At 37.8% G+C, this 17078-nt stretch overlaps 1 protein-coding gene across 4 annotated transcripts in view; it reads left to right on the top strand.

Moving 5' to 3' along the window:
• The window catches only part of BIRC6 (baculoviral IAP repeat containing 6), a 1530571-nt gene extending 1523579 nt beyond the window's left edge, over window positions 1–6992 (top strand). For all 4 annotated transcript variants that reach the window (XM_033935681.1, XM_033935678.1, XM_033935679.1 and 1 more), the window contains one exon: window positions 5649–6992. In XM_033935681.1, the coding sequence (XP_033791572.1) occupies window positions 5649–5828 (180 nt within the window). In that variant the 3' untranslated portion in view covers window positions 5829–6992. The remainder of the gene's footprint in view (window positions 1–5648) is intronic.
• The last annotated feature ends 10086 nt before the right edge of the window (window positions 6993–17078 follow it).

The following is a 17078-nucleotide window of genomic DNA, read 5'->3' on the forward strand; positions in this document are numbered from 1 at the left end:
AACAGAGCCAAAGCAGCGCAAATATTGCTGGCATCGCGATCTTGCTGCAGGCTGTTTCCCCAGGTAAATGGTGCAGGGAGGCCGGGGAGGGGGAGGGAATCCAGACGCAAGACCTGAACGTCAGGGGCTGAACCGGACCGGGAGCACCGCCTCAGGGCTTGCACCCAGGGTGGACCGCCCCCCTCCCACCCCCATTTGGTACACCACTGCTTCTCTTATGTCTGTTGGCTGAGAAGGAGAAAAGGTCAGTTATGTATTTAGGGGCTAGACCGTATAGTACTTTAAAGCAGAAACAGGCGAATTTAAACTTTACGCGTGCCTCCATTGGTAGCCAATGCAGTTGTCGATAGAAAGGTGTCACATGATCAAACTTCTTCAGCCCGAAAATCAGTTTGACCGCTGCATTTTGCACTAATTTTAATCATCGCATATTCTTTTGGGAAATTGCTAAATAGGCGATGTTACAGTAATCAAGTTGACTCAGTACAAGGGATTATACCAGGATTCTAAATGCTGACATATCAAAATATGCTCGAATGGATTGAAGTTTCCAGAGAGTGAAAAACCCTTTCTGATTAAGGAGTCTACCTGGTCCTTCATGGTTAAGCACTGGTCTAGTGTTACACCCAATACCTTCATAGTAGACTGAATAGGATAACTAAGTTTATTGATGCATAGTGGTGTTTTGGTGTCAAGTGGGTGTGGCGAAGCTACAAAATATTTTGTTTTTTCTGAATTAAGTTTCAGTTTGAATTCAGTCATCCATTGCTCCATCAAATTTAGTGCTTCTGATGCCTTGGGTGTAACTTCCGAGAGAGTAAATGGAATGATGATCGTAAAATCATCTGTGTAACTAAATAATTTTATCCCCAGCTGGGTCAATTGCGCACCTAGTGAGAACATGTAGACATTGAAAAGCAATGGGGATAGTGGTGACCCTTGCGGTACGCCACATGGATTGCTCCAGGTATCGGAGAGATCGTAATTGAAACGTACTTGATAGGTACGGGACATAAGGAAGCCTCGAAACCAGTCCAACACCTCTTCCCTAATACCAATTGCATCTAGGCATTGTAGCATTTTCCCATGGTCAACTAGGTCAAAGGCAGAGCTCATATCAAATTGCATGATCAGGGCATTAAGGCCCTTACTGAACAAGAGACGCAGATTATCTAAGATAGCCACAATTACTGTCTCAGTACTGAACGAAGGTCTAAAACCAGATTGAGTTTAATGCAAGAGAGAGAACTGATCAAGATATTCCATCAGTTGGGTATGTACTAATCCTTCCATGATTTTTACAAAAAATGGAATTGATGCTACTGGTCTATAGTTGGTTACCAGTGCTGATGATTCTTTACTATTTTTTGGAATTGGGGTTATTATTATGTGACCATTATTAGTGAGAAACTTTCCATTTTTTAGGTTATGGGCTAAGTAATTCAGCAAAGATAGTTTAAATTCTAATGTAGCCGCATTCATAATTTCCGGGGAACATGAGTCCAGACTGCAGTATGATTTAGAGTATTTGTTATATAGTTTGATATAATTATTCCATTCTAAATCTTGAAAGGAACTCCAGATCATGTCTGTTGGTATTTCATTTCCTTGTATGTTAGGTATTTGATGACCATTAGTGTCATTTGTCGAACAGTTGTTTTTTAGGTTTTTAATTTTTGAATCGAAAGGCTGTGCTAAATCATTTGCTGAAGGTAGTTTAATATTGTGCATGAGTTGAGTGTGGCGTGTGGTGTCAAATAGATTTGTAACCAAGTTGAACAGCTCTTTGTATTGATTCCTTTTGAACTAGTGCTAGATAAGTTGATTTTAGAAGAGTAGAATGCTTTACGTTTGTCTTTTATCAGTTGTATGTAGATTTTTATGTTCAATCTCCAGTTGTTGCGGTCTGACAATTCTCCTGTTTTTTTCCAAATTCTTTCCAGTCGTCTTATTAGTTGTTTCATTTTTAGAAGTTTGGTGTCAAACCATTTGTTATATTTATTTGCGCAGCTTTTGCTATTTCATTTAGGGGCAATTTTATCTAAAATAGATGTGCTAGTTTTCATCCAGTGATCCCAGAAATTGACTCCTTCTCCTATCTCCACTTGTAGTTCATATTGTGACCAATATTCCTCTAGATTGATATAACCCCTTGTGTGATGTTCTCTTTTTATCCTTGGATGTGTTTTGTTATCTGTAAAAATGATAATGATGAAAATTTGATAAATAAATAAAAAAGAAACCTATCAGAATGTATTGGAGGCAATACACAAAAATAGAAAACGTTCTATTTTGGAAAATTCACCATTTCTGAGTTCTCCATGGGTTACTCTCACACCAAGGAGATGCCCAAAGGACAATTACAGTGAGGCAGCAAATTAATGGGCAGACTGGATGGGCAATTTCAGTCTTTTTCTGTCATCATTTATTCTCTGACTTCATATATTGAAGGCTTTCATAATAATTGAGCTTATGATGAACCTGTTACAGGCCAACCAAGAGATTGTCACTAGAGAATGACACAGGGACTAAGTTTGTCCCCATCTCTGCAAGCTCTGTCTCCATCCCCGCCCCGTCTTCATAAGCTGTATCCCCGTCCCATTCCTATGAACTCTGTTCTCATTTGTACAAGCCTTGAACACTTACAATTTTATATTTAAATCTTTTTATTAAAGTATAAAAAGAGACAATATTCTGTACAACTGTTTATAAATCACAAGTAGAGCCTTCCATTTTGATCTGGTTTTAGTACAACCTTCCCAAAGATTCAATTGCCTGTATTTTTGCATCATCTGGGAAGGTAATTGGATTGTCTTTCAGACATGGATGTAAAAGAAAACCTAAACTGTGTAGTGGATGAACAGAAAAATTTGTTTCAGTAACAGTAAGATGCTTGAGCAGCTGGGCACTTGATGAAAGGATGTTGCAGATGGCAGACAAGACACAAATGATGTCATTTAACAGTAGTTCATTGAAATTCAAAAGCATTGACAGTGTTCCCGCTAAGCTGCGCTGGCGTGCGCTGGCGCACAAAATATTACCTCGCAGCGCACAAGTTTCTCGTCACAGCGCACACAGTGTAGAGCACAGTTCTTCAACCGCCGGTCCGCAAACAAAATCTTGCCGGTCCGCGAAGGATTCGGTCCCCGCCGCAACGAAAGGCCGGCGTCAGCTGACTTGCAACTTCCTGTTGCAGTCGCTGTGCCGGGACTCCTGCCTTCGCCGGGACTCCTGCCTTCCACCGCGTTTGCCTCCTGCCTTGTCTCCGCACCTCCAGACCAGCAGCGGCAGCTGTGTATGCTTTTAACTTCGGCACAGAGCTGCCCCTAATCAATAGTTTAGCGCGGTTTCATAAGGCAGCCTCGGGGCCTTTGCTAGGCCGGCCCACATCGCATCATCGAAGCGGGCCGGCTATCAAAGGCCCCGAGGCTGCCTCATGAAACCGCGCTAAACTATTGATTAGGGGCAGCTCTGTGCCGAAGTTAAAAGCATACAGAGCTGCCGCTGCTGGTCTGAACTCTTGGGCCGCTGAAGGAGGGCAAAAAGCAGCTGTCCTGGAGGTTTCCCTTCCTCTCGCCTTTACAGGTTCCTTTTTTCCACCTTTTTTTTTTTTCCTTCAAACGGCAACGGGCCCCAGCATCGACATCAATCAAGTAAGTTCCACTGTCAATCAAGCGGTTCTGCTCGGCCAAAGCTTCCCCTGTGACATGAGCCACCCTCAGGGGAAAGAAAGTGACCCACAAAGGTGAGGGGAAGGGGGGCAGATGATGGAAGTTGGGGGGGGGGAGAGAGAGAGAGAGAGAGAAGGGGCAGATGATGGAATGGAGGAGATGAGAGAGAGAGAGAAGGGGACAGATGATGGAAGTGAGAAGAAGGGAGAGAGAGCAGAAGGCAGATGGATGTCAGTTGAGAGGGGAGAGCAGATGCTGAATGGAAGTGGGGAAAGAACACATACTGGATGGAAGGAGAAGATAAATAAAGGGGGAAGAAAATAGTAAGATAATGGAGGGGTGAGGGAAAGGGGTGACAAGCTGTGTGTAGACACAGTGAAAAGAGGGAAACGGGACTAAATAGTAAGAAAGAATTTAATTTAGATGGAGGCAGAAAATAGAGAAGGAAGACCAGAGAAGAAAAGGGAAGAGAGAGCAGAGAATGATCAGATCTGAGTGGAGGAAATGAGAAGAGAGATATGCTAAAAACCACAGGGGGGAGGGAAGGATAGAGATGCCAGACCATGAGGGGAACAGAAGGAAGATGATGGATGCTAGACCAAATTGGGGGGTGGGGGGGGGCAGGAGGAGAGATGGCAGGGAAAGACAGACAGTGAATGGAAGGGGCAGATGCTGGACTGAAGAGACAGAGAAGGTTATCATGCTGCTGTACCGGGCCATGGTACGCCCTCACCTGGAGTACTGCGTCCAGCACTGGTACTTTAAGAAGGACACGGTACTACTCGAAAGGATCCAGAGAAGAGCAACTAAAATGGTTAAGGGGCTGGAGGAGTTGCCGTACAGCGAAAGATTAGAGAAACTGGGCCTCTTCTCCCTTGAGCAGAGGAGATTGAGAGGGGACATGATAGAAACATTCAAGGTACTGAAGGGAATAGACTTAGTAGCTAAGGCAGGGAGAACGAGAGGGCACTCTCTAAAGTTGAAAGGGGATAGATTCCATACAAACGTAAGGAAGTTCTGTGGTAGAAAGCAACATATTTATTTGGCTCATAACTTGCTGGCGCCCGATATTTTTAGCTCACAGTGAAAAAAGTTTGCTCACAACACCCGCCCGCTTAGAGGGAACACTGGTTGCCAGTAGTCTAATATGTTAAGTTTTACATATTCATACTATTCTCTAGAGCAGTGGTTCCCAACCCTATCCTGGAGGACCACCAGCCAGTCAGGCTTTCAGGATAGCCCTAATGACTATGAATGGGGCAGATTTGCATGACACTCCCCTCCATTATATGCAAATCTCTTATGCATATTCATTAGGGCTATCCCAAAAACCTGACTGTGTGGTGGTTCTCCAGGACAAGGTTGTAAACCACTGCTTTAGAGAATGGCAAAGGGACAAAGTTTGTCCCTGTCCCCGCGGGCTCTGTCCCCATTCCTGCCCATCTCCATGAGCTCCCCATCCCCGCCCCGTGTCATTCTCTAATTTGTACTGCATGACAATCTTACTAAACTAAATTCTGACAGTAAACATACTGAAGTTATACAGTGCAACTAATAATTTTAATAAGAGCCCTTATCCACATGCTTTACATAAGAAAATCCTGTATATAATTACCAGATTTTTAGAGCCATGATACAATTATTTCAAATGGCAGGTGAATTATACAAACACTTCTGATTTTTTTTAAAAAGCCACTGGTTAGCACGAGGGTTAACTTCTATTCTGGTCTGTTGTTAGGCTTATGTAGGCCTTATTCCTCCATTTACTCAGTACTAAGTCATTTCGATAAACCAATGTAGACCCAATGACGATTTCAGTTCAGTGTGCACAGTAAAGCTGTGTCGATATCTCAAACAATATACACAAGCTCATTTTTTTAACAGCTGGAAAGGGTCATAAAATGTTTTAATAAAATATTTAAGAGGTGATATACAGGGCTCTTATGATATAATCAAAGTCTTCTGTTTTCTGTACAGCGCCACACAGCTCAGCTCCGGGAAGAACTGTTGAAACTCCAGTGTCCAGAAGGCTTAGACCCAGATTCTAATGACTCTACAGAAAAATGTCTTGCAGTAGTGAGTTCCGAGGAGACTATATTGCACGAGCAAGTCACACCTAGCAGCAGTAAAGACAACTCTAGTGGTTTCAAATTATGAGCTGCATTGACGTGGACTTTATAGACACATAGGCTTTGAAGCACAAGCCAAATATGTCAATATTTGTATGTAAGAAGCTAATTATGTAATAGGTAAAGAAATTGAAACTATACTATGCCCTTTAAAGGATATACAGTTTAATTCAAGATCTTTTATTTACCTGTACAAGAGTGTAAACTTTTTTTGTGCTTTTATTTTTTAATTGTGAGAACCACTGATTGGTATATTCAAAAATTTATGTATACAAGAAATGAATAAATCACTGATATATAAGGGAAACTACCTTAGGAAAGAATGTTTACTGAATGTGTATTATTATTATTTTTTTTTTACCTGTAGAGTGAGGGCGATTGTAACAAAGAATATATATTGGTCATTCTTACAACTACTATTTAAGACAACAGCATTTTCAATGAATTTGATAGATTTTATGTTTGACCATATCTTCATTCTCATATTTGATTTCTACAGAAACTTCCATATACTTCAATAAAAGTTAAATGGACATGCTCCTTCTTATCTGATTTGCTGGTATTTGGTTTTTAATACATTTGCCATGGAAATTCTAGTCAGAGTCTTGCACTTGTATGACTGAATTTATTACAGTCAAACTATTTAATTTTTTGCTTGATAATTCTTAATGCAGACAAAATAAATGCACATTGTTTTTCTCATGTAGACATGAAGTCTCTATCCATCTATTTTTTTTAATTGAATAGAATTAATTAAATTTTGTATTTCAAGTAGTTCTATGTATTATGGGCATAACTGCTTGTCACAGTAGTTATTGTCATCTAATAGTGAATGAGAAGGTTCTGTACTAAAAGTCAAATTATAAGTGTATAATGTAAAATACCTGCATTGATTTTCTAATGTATTCAACCACCTAAAACATCCAGATAATTCTTATAATGTCAAAAGTGTATTTATTCAAATCTATCTGCCTCTTTTACAAAGCCGCACTAGCAGCTGCTGCGCAGCAACAGCCTCGAAGCCCTTTAAATCTCTATGTACTTCGGGGCCGTTAGCACGGCTTTGTAAAAGAGGCCATATATGTATGTGAATACAAATATATACATGTAGATATAAAGTATTTGTATCATTCCAACCAATTACACAAATCTTAATCTGACATCACATAAAAATATCTTTATTTCAAATATGTTTATTGGTCAAGTTATATATACAACTAAAATTGTCACACCAAGATAAAAATATCTTTATTTCAAATATGTTTATTGGTCAAGTTATATATACTAAACTTGCATAAACTTTTGGCCAAAGCACAAGTTGATGTATCCCACTAGATATAAAAGAGAACTTTGAGCGATCTCAAGTACTCACAGCTAAAAGCCTGATGTGTATTTCAGGCTAATAACCACACGGTGAGCTATCATTGATCTTTTTTTGTTCTCTTTTTTTGGTTTTTCTCAATTTTTTGAGCATTTATATATTTTTTTATTTATTAATCTTATTTTTTACTGGTCTTCATGTCTTATTTTTTATTTTTTACTGGTCTTCATTAATTTCATAACAGTATTTCTCTTTGAAAATAAACCCTAGGAAGTGCTTAGCTTCATAACTATAGGGTACTTAGCTTCAAAACGACGACGGAAGATCTCCGTTTCGCTCATGCATTTAAAGGGCACCGTCAGGACACCGCCAGCAAACATACTCTTAATACTGACGGCTGCAAAGACAAACTTTCAGAGAGCAACCTGAAGCTCAGGAAATTCCAATATCGTCTGCCTAACAATATTCACACCGGCAAAAAACCAGCATGATTTATAGGATTACAAGTTATATATACAACTAAAATTGTCACACCAAGGTAATTACATTCTTCACATGATTATTTGATCACTGAAACAAACAATTTTCTACCTCTTCCCCCCAAATAAAAAAAACCTAAATATATATATAGTACTTATAAGAACTAGATGTCATACTCCCTAATTACTAATTAATCAAATTACTATGAGCATGTGTTATCAAAGAGGACCAAAATGGTTCCAAATAACTTGCAGTTGTAGTCCTTTTACTGAATTCATATCAGAAACTTCCATATGTTCAAACTTTAACTGATGTATCATCAATGTTCACCACTGAGCCAAGGAGAGCGTTTCAGAATCCAACCAATGCAAAAGAATTAGCTTTTTGCCAAACAGTATACATCACGCAAGCCCTTTGGAATTGGATGGACTGTAGTAGACATATAAAACAGCATTTTATTATTCAGGCAGCAAACGTCTTCCAAAGGTTTATAATGTGGATATGTAGCACTTTTCAAAATGCCTGGATCCTGGGACAGATGTAAAACATATGTCCTAGTGATGCATCTACTTGTTGACATTTAGGATAGCAAGCGTCACATCACATGGAGGCTCTAATTGCCTAACTTGGGGAGATGTATAGTCGCAATACTGTTTTATAGTTAATTTCAAAGAGTGTTATCGATGTCTGTAATCTTTTGTGTTTTGTTTTTTGCTTAGTCTTTTTTGGGTCCTGGGTTCAGGCCTCAGAGGCAGTGGGAAATAAAATAGCCAGGTGGTGCAGAAAAGGTATATAATGAAATAAGCTTATTATTACAAATATAGAGCATATCTTGGTTACAAAAACAGCTTCTGTGTATGTATAAGGAAACTGTCCTTCTATAAATGGTTGAGGGGGGATGAGAGAAAGGGAGAGTATGTCCTGCCTGAATGAATTATGTATGTTTCTGAATGGGTGGGTGTAGAGAGGCTGAAGGAGGAAGAGAAGAAAAAGAGAGAAGAGTGAGGATTTTAACCTGTCTTTATAGACTTGAATTTGCATGATATGTGTGTTTAAATGGGTGGGTGCGTAGATAAATAGAAAGAAGAGACCCATGGTGTTGAAGCCAGTCTCTTACAGACTTGAATATCTAGTATTTTCCACTAACTTTCCGTTTCCATTTGTTTATTTTAAAAAATTATATTCCACTTTATCAACATTTCTAGGCGGATTCCAACAAACATACAAAATTTATAACAAATATATTAAAACAACAATTACTTAATAAGCTTCAAAACTATGAAAAAGAAAAAAATATAGAAAATCAGCCTTGCTATGCCTCCTGAAACAAATTTGGTATTTGAAGCAATATCCCTCAATTTACAAGGAAGTGTGACCCTTGTGGATGGAACCATTCTGTCTTGAGTTTCTTTGTTAAACTTAAGCACCTGTCTCGATCATATCTTTTGAAAGTTTAGGGCTTGATGGATACTCACAAGCATTTGGCTTTAAGACATGTAAAATATGGGCAGGAGACCATTCAGCCTAACTGCACACATCCCCAAGAGTCAGATTGTTTAATATCTCGTAGGCATTTGCTGACATTCTGGATATGCCAACACAATGTAATGCTGAATGTTAATGCTGACAATGTCCACCTCCAAGCTGCTAATTTCAAATAAAGTCTGTAAAAGTTCTTCCATTATAGGTACTCCCAAGTCTTCCAACTCTCTCACCCCCAATGAGACAGTTTAGCATTGGAGTCTCTCCTCCTGTAAAAACTTGTGATGGAAGCCCAGTGGTACCAAGGACTGCGCTTCCAAACAAAATGGCGTGTTTAATGTTTCTAGCTATATATAGTATATCACTACTCAGTGCATAACAAATTCCAAGCCAATCAGAAGGTTTTCTTGGAACCTCAAAACACCACTCCGGGCTCACAGCCCTAAGCTTTATGTGTATGTTCCTCACAGGTTCCAAATATACTTTATAAATATATAGTGTTATTTTTAAAGTGCAAAAAGTGCCTCATTTCATTTTAAGCTGTTTTAAAGTAGTACTTAGCTTAATGTGTGGTCTCAAAGTTTGGGATCAGTTCAAGCCGCCGACATGTTTCGCCAGAGCTTTTTCAAGGCGAAATCCCTATAATAAAATATCAGATGTTTCAAAAGTTTGAAAGTATATAAAGGTACCCCACCCAAACAGCATATACATACCCATTTAACTTCCCGCCAGCTTCACAGACCACTTCAGTTCTATCAAAGATGGCGGCAGCGTTCACCAAATTGTTTAGCTTCATCAAGTGATGTGGGAAGTTGCAAACAAAACTTTGTTAAAAATTGTTTAAAACATGTTAATAATCATTTCCCCTATCACGACTGCCATGGTGCAGTTTGTACATGGGGTCAGCTGAGTTTTACGATAGGGGATTTAAACAATTTGGTGAACGCCGTTGCCATCTTTGATAGAACTGAAGTGGTCTGTGAAGCTGGCAGGAAGTTAAATAGGTATGTACACGCTGTTTGGGTGGAGTACCTTTATATACTTTCAAACTTTTGAAACATCTGATATTTTATTATAGGGATCTCGCCTTGAAAAAGATCAGGCAAAACATTTCAGCAGCCTGAACTTTGAGACCACACATTAAGCTAAGTATTACTTTAAAACAGCTTAAAATGAAATGAGGCACTTTTTGCTTTAAAAGCCTTTTAAAATATTTAATGTTTAAAAATTAAACCATATATTTATAAAGTATATTCAGAACCTGTGAGGAGCATACACATAAAGCTTAAGGCTGTGTGAGCCCGGATTTGTGTTCTGAGGTTACAAGAAAACCTTTTGACTGGCTTGGAATTTGCTATGCACTGAGTGGTGATATACTATATGTAGCTATATAGTGAATATTCAAGCTAAAGAATATCATGTGCCTAGAATTTGGTGTTTAATGTTTCTAGCATTTCAGTGGTTAAATACCTGCTGATAAGATTTGAACATAATGTCTAAACTGCATGGTATTATGTCTCTGTTGGATAAGTTATACTTTGCAGACAGAATAGTAAAAGGATACATAGTTCCCTCTTCCATTAATACATGATATAATAATAATAATAATAATAATAATTTTATTTTTATATACCGCCATACCCAGCGAGTTCTAGGCGGTTTACATTAAATTAGATTAGGATCCACATGAACTTGTAGATTTACAACAAATTTATCGGGTTAACAACAACTGTAGCCAAAAATTGGCAGATGAAAAGGAAATTTACAACAAGTTAGCCAACTTCGTAGATGAAGAGGGCAGAGTTAATTACAACAAATTTATCGGATTTAGAACGGATTTGGTCAGCCTTGGTGGATGAGGAAGGAAGTGGGCAACTAATACCGCTCAGTGACCAATGCTGAAAGGCCTGTGTTTCCATGGGAGATGAGGGGATTACACTGAATGGGCAACAATGGTGAACTGATTGCTGAGAGTTTCAAGTATGCACAGATCCATTCCTTGCCTGGCACACAGGTTTGTATACTGGGTAATGTTTCAAGATAGCTATGAAATATCTGGCTGTGACTTGGAGGAATTCACTTATATTATAGGTAAGTGATGCAATCTTTACATCTGTAATTTAAAAATATGAGGTTCCCCTAAACCAATCATTCATTTGTCATAATTGACATGCTATAGATAAGTGTCAGATATTCAACAATCCCAAACCCTTTCTCTCTCTTGGCAAAGATAATTTTGTATATGACTGGCATGTTCACTTCCCAATCTAAATATATCTCAAGATAGCCCACGTCAATCAGGTATGCGGAAAAGTTGTGAACATTACTGATAACATTTGAAAAAGGTATAGCCATTGAGGAATAATAATCATATTATATAATGTTATACGACCCATTAAAGACAGTGGATAGAGTTTCCATGCATGCAACTTAAGCTCTATGGCCTGTAGCAGTGGGATCACATTAACATGCACCAATTGTGTCATATCTCTAGTGATCCAGATACCCAAATACCTAATTTCTGCCCACTTAAATGGAAACAGTCTCCTTCAGGTCTATAGTCAATGGGACTGCTAGCACCTCTAAGTTGTGCTTATTCAGTTGAAAACCATATTTAGTAACTATATTTGTCTAATGCACTCAGCAAGTGAGATAAAGAATCCTGAGTATTTGTAAGCACCAGCATAATGTCATCTGCAAATGCTAAGATTTTTACAGTGGAAGCTCCCATGTTCACCCTTCTGATAACCGGATCACCCTGGGTGGTACGAAACAAAAGTTCTTGATAATAGCAAAGGTGAGAGAGGGCAGCCTTTCTTGTTTCTCTGCGGATTGGAAAAAAGGTTCTAGATAAAAATAGCAAAGGTGAGAGAGGGCAGCCTTTCTTGTTTCTCTGTGGATTGGAAATGGTTCTGTAATGTGTCCATTAACTATGATTGCCACAGATGGATCCGTATACAATGTGCTTATCACTTGTAAGCATCAGCCTCCCATTCCCACATCCAAGTTCCAAGTTTATTTAAAATTTGATAATCCGCTTATCAGATTTCTAAGTGGCATATATTAATCTAAAATTGGGGTGAAACAAAAATAAGACAGTCGTACTGAAACAGAAAGAGAAAAGGGGGAAGAACTACATCAAATAGGATAGGAAGACAATTAGAAATAATACACGGAGAGGGGCCCATATGTAATAAAGATTTAATGGACAAAAAAAAATTATATATCGAAAGCATCTTTAAGAATGCCTTTAGTTTAGATTTAAATTGATCTAATGATGTTTCCTCACGTAACTGGGTTGGAATAGAATTTCACAGCATGGGGTGGTTACTGAAAATATCATTGAACGAGTCATGCTAATGTGTCTTAGGAAAGGAATGGATAGCAGATGGGTGTTAGAATGGAGGGATCTTGCTAGAGTATATGGAATTAGAAGTCTATAAATTCTGGGGATTTGGTGGCAAGAGCTTTGAAAGTTAGGAGCAATATTTTATATGTAACTATGTGAAATTGGGAGCCAGTGGGCCGTAAATAAGAAGCGGCATTACATGATCAAATTTCCTCACTTTTGAAATAAGTTTTATCACAGTATTTTGTACTATTTGCAGACGTCTAAGTTCTTTTTGTGAGATTCCTTTGTATAATGTGTTATAATAATCAAGCCTTGAAATAACAGAATATACCAAGATGTTTAATGGGTTTGAGAAGATTTGTGAGCGAGTGAATCATAAGTAACCTGTAAAAGCTCTTTACACGACAGCACTGATTTGCTGCTGGTATGTTAGTTTACTGTCAAAGATGACACCCAGGAGTTTTATGGATGATACTATTCGAAAAGGTGTGGTGTTGAGACAAATGGGTTCTTTGAGGAAATTCCCTCTTTGCAGGGGAAAAGGATCGTTGTGGATTTGGCAATGTTTAATGCCAACCTGTTCTCACTCAACCAGTTGCTAATTTTTTTTCACTTTTTGGTTGATTTTGTGTGTATATCATTTAGGTCTCCGGGATCTAGTGGGTGAAGAAGTTGGGTGTCATCGGCATATGCATACATCGTGAATCCGATCAATTGTCCAGGTGTCAGAAGATGAGCCAGAATGATGTTAAATAGAAGAGGGATAGGATAGATCCTTATGGTATTTCATATTCATTGGAATAATGGTCGAAAGAGGTATTGTTGATGGTGACCTTGGAGGAATGGTCATAGAAGTATGAATGGAACCAGTCAAGCACTTGGTCTGCGATTCCTATTGATTTAAGTCTATGTAATAAGAGGACGTGATATATTGTGTTAAATGTGCTGATAGGTCCAATGAAATCAGTAGAACCAATTTGTAATGATCTATGTGGTAGAGAATCTGATTAGAGAATGTTCTGTGGAATGGTTTTGTCTGAAGCCGATCTAGTTTGGATGTAGGACGTTCATTTTTTCGACAAATTCAGACATTTGGTTCAAGACTACTTTTTCTATTATGTTCACTAAGAAAGGGATATTGGCTATTGGATGATAATTGGATCTCAGAAGCCTTTTCCTTATGATCTTTAATGATAGGATGGACTGTTGATTCTTTCCATGATTTGGGTAGCGTTCCTGATGTTAAACTGCTTGTGATTAGCTTATGAACATGGATGCCAAAAATTAAAAAGTATCGCTTTAACAGGAATGGTAGAATTATGTCTGAACTGGAGCCTTTTATGTTTATGGTTTGTATTATGCCTGAACAAATAGGACCAACTAACCTAGTCAAATGTTTTTTCAGCATCAAGACCTACTAGTACTGCTGGTATCTCTTGGGTAGTACAGTGTGCCAGAGACATTAAAATCTTCTGGACATTGAGTACAGAGTGTTCCCCAGACAAAAATCCCACCTGTAAAAATATCTTCCCTAGGAGCTGCTTTGAATTCATTGGTGCCAGAGAAGCAGGTGAGGTTGAAAAAAAGGGGAGATGCTGATGGTTGGAAATCTCCTATTACTAAAGTTAGACAGGAAGTGAGGAAAGCTGAACAGTGTTGGAAAAAGTCAAGAGATAGTGACGATTTAGAGAGTTATGAGATTTGGTTGAAGGAATACCTTCATTTATGTGAGATTGGAAAGCAAAACTGTACAAAATAAGATTAATGCCACTTTGAATCATCCTTGGACATTCTTTAACACTGTAAAAGATCTTACTGAGAAGTCAGAGATTTAAAGAAACCTTAAAACCCTCAGCCACAACATATGCATCATATTTGGAAAAAAAGTCTGTAAAACATCTATTAGATAAAAAGGTTCTGCCATTACATTCAGCTGCTTCCACAGTTCTATGGGAACAATTTGATGAAATCAATGTAAAAGAAGTAGAACATGTTAAATCTTTGAGTGCCTGCTGTGCTAGTTTTGAGCCATGCTTATCAGAGGTTTTGAGTCAACTTGCAACAAAGATTGCCTCAATTTTGACAAAAGTTGGTGAATAAATCCTTTAATACTGGAGTGTTCCCTGATAATTATAAAGTAGGTACAATAAAATCAATCTTGATGAAACCAACTCTTGACAAACAACTCATGTCAAGTTATCGTCCTATTTCAATTTTGTCTTTTCTTGTACGAGTGTTAGAGAAAATTGCGTTGTGTCAGTTAGAACAGTTCATGATGGTATCAGACTGCTTGGACAGGAATCAATTTGGATTTAGAAAAAAATATAGTGTAGAAACTACTTTTGTCAACTGTAGATGAGCTATGCCTAGGTATTGATCAGGGTCATTGCTACTGTCTAGTTTCATTAAATATATCTGCAGTGTTTGACTCTAAACCATGATGGGATGTTGAAGCGATTGAAACAAATAGGGGTTGACAGTAAGGTTTATGAGTTGTTTAGATCATTTCTTGATAATAGGAGATTGTGTGTTCGTAGTAATGGGGAAATTGAAGAATTTAAGTTACAGTGTGGAGTTCCACAGTGGCTCTATTCACAACCCTTGGCTCTATTCACAACCCTGTTTAACATCTATTTGTCCCCCCTTGGAACTTTATTGGATGAATTAGAGGTCTCCTACAGAATATATGCAGACAATGTTCAGGTTTTTTTTAAAAGTACAAGATTGGGGAGATCAGCTAATCAAAGACAAATAAATACACGGAAAATATTATAAAATGGATGGGAGGCTGAGGCTTTGAACTTAATGTTGAAAAAACAGAGATTTTGATTGTTGGTGAAGTAGATGAACATCTATGGCTTAAAGAGGTTGAATGTATGTAGTCACTTGATCAAGGATCTTGAGGAAGTTAGAACACTTGGCATAACAACTGATGTGCACCTAACATTCAAAACTAAAATTTTGAAAGTAGTTCAATCAGCTTACTTCACCATGTGTAAATTGTTTCATTTGAAAAATGTAATATCAAACTGATTTTTGACAAGTACTTCAAGCTTTAGCATTATCACAGGTGGATTACTGTAATGGTAACTAGGTCTACCACAGATGCATATCAAAGCATTGCAAATAATAAAAAAAATTCTGCTGCACGATTGCTTATAGGAATAGCCTGATATGAGCATATCTCTCCTATTTTAAAGAGATTGCATTGGTTGCCCATAGCGTTTCACATTAAATTCAAGGTTTTGAAACTCATACATCAGGGTGTTTATGATTTTCTACCATATTATTTGGAAAAATATTTAATGTTGTATATTCCACCGTGGAAGCTGAGATCTGAGAATCATTTATTGCTGGACACAAAGAGAGAGAATAATATCCGATATATTCAAAAGAAGAGTTCTTGCCGGTCTACAGTTATGGAATGCATTGTCAGGAACGTTACATCTTTGTATAAACCTTCTGCAATTTAGGAAGTTGCTTAAAACCTACCTGTTTGTTCAAGATTTTTTTAAAGTAAATATATAACAGTGGTTGAGTTAGGTTTTTACAGGTAAATGGTTTATTAGATTGACGAATGATGGTACTTAAGAATAGTTTGAATGCAGCCATATTGTGGCTATGCAGATAGACTACTTGCAACCTTAGAATTAATAATAATAATAATAATAACTTTATTCTTATATACAGGGTTCTAAGTGACAATTTTCAGTATTTTTAACTCTGATGACTTCCGGGTTCTATCTGACATGTAGATGTTACAACACTCACGAGGATTTATTAAAACGTAACCGTTCCTTCATTTCATAAGAAATTACATGGTTCTTTGTACAGAAATTAGTCTATGCATGGGATTACAAGATTCTAACTGCGAGCCAACTTTCGGTACAGTTAGAACCATGTAATTCTAAGGTCGCATACTGTAACTGTATTTTCCTCTATTTGATGTATGTCTTCATTTTGAAATTCTATTGTATATTGAAATTTGTAAGCCACCTTTGATAAAGGCAGATTAAAAATGTTTTAAATAAAAATCTTTATGAATAAATTCATTAAACCTGTTGAGCTCAACCTGGAATTTTCCATCATAGCTCACATAACAGGTGGCATTAAACATCCAGTTATTTTTTTCATCATTGCTCAATTGGCAACTTTTTTTTTTTTTTTTTTTTTTTTTAGAAAAGAACTTGTCTTAATGTGATGCCAGATACAGTCTTAATTTCAAGAAAATCTTAAAACATCCATTTGAATACATGATTACCATCATGTTATTACACAATAACCAACAATTTACCTCTGCCTGTTCCCATCTTTCCTCTTAACCCAGGAGCATGAGCATATAATCCAGCCACTGTGTTTTACCTAAGGCTTCAGATTTAGTAATCTACTACACATAAATGGAGTAAGAGTAGTCCAACAGGACTTCCAAGTTCTTTGAAAGAAGATCCCGGACCCTATCTCAGTGGAAGAGACATTACAGGCCATTCATTCTTTGCTGATGGGAAAGTTGCCAGGTCTTGACGGCTTTTCAAATGGGTTTTATAAATCTTTTGCTTCCCTGTTGGCCCCTTTACTAACCAGAGTCTTTAATTCTTTAGCTGATGGCAGCTGCTCCCCTATTCTTGGCGGATGGTGGTCTTGAT

This window comes from Geotrypetes seraphini, chromosome 3, assembly GCF_902459505.1.
Source record: "Geotrypetes seraphini chromosome 3, aGeoSer1.1, whole genome shotgun sequence".
Lineage (NCBI taxonomy): Eukaryota > Metazoa > Chordata > Amphibia > Gymnophiona > Dermophiidae > Geotrypetes > Geotrypetes seraphini.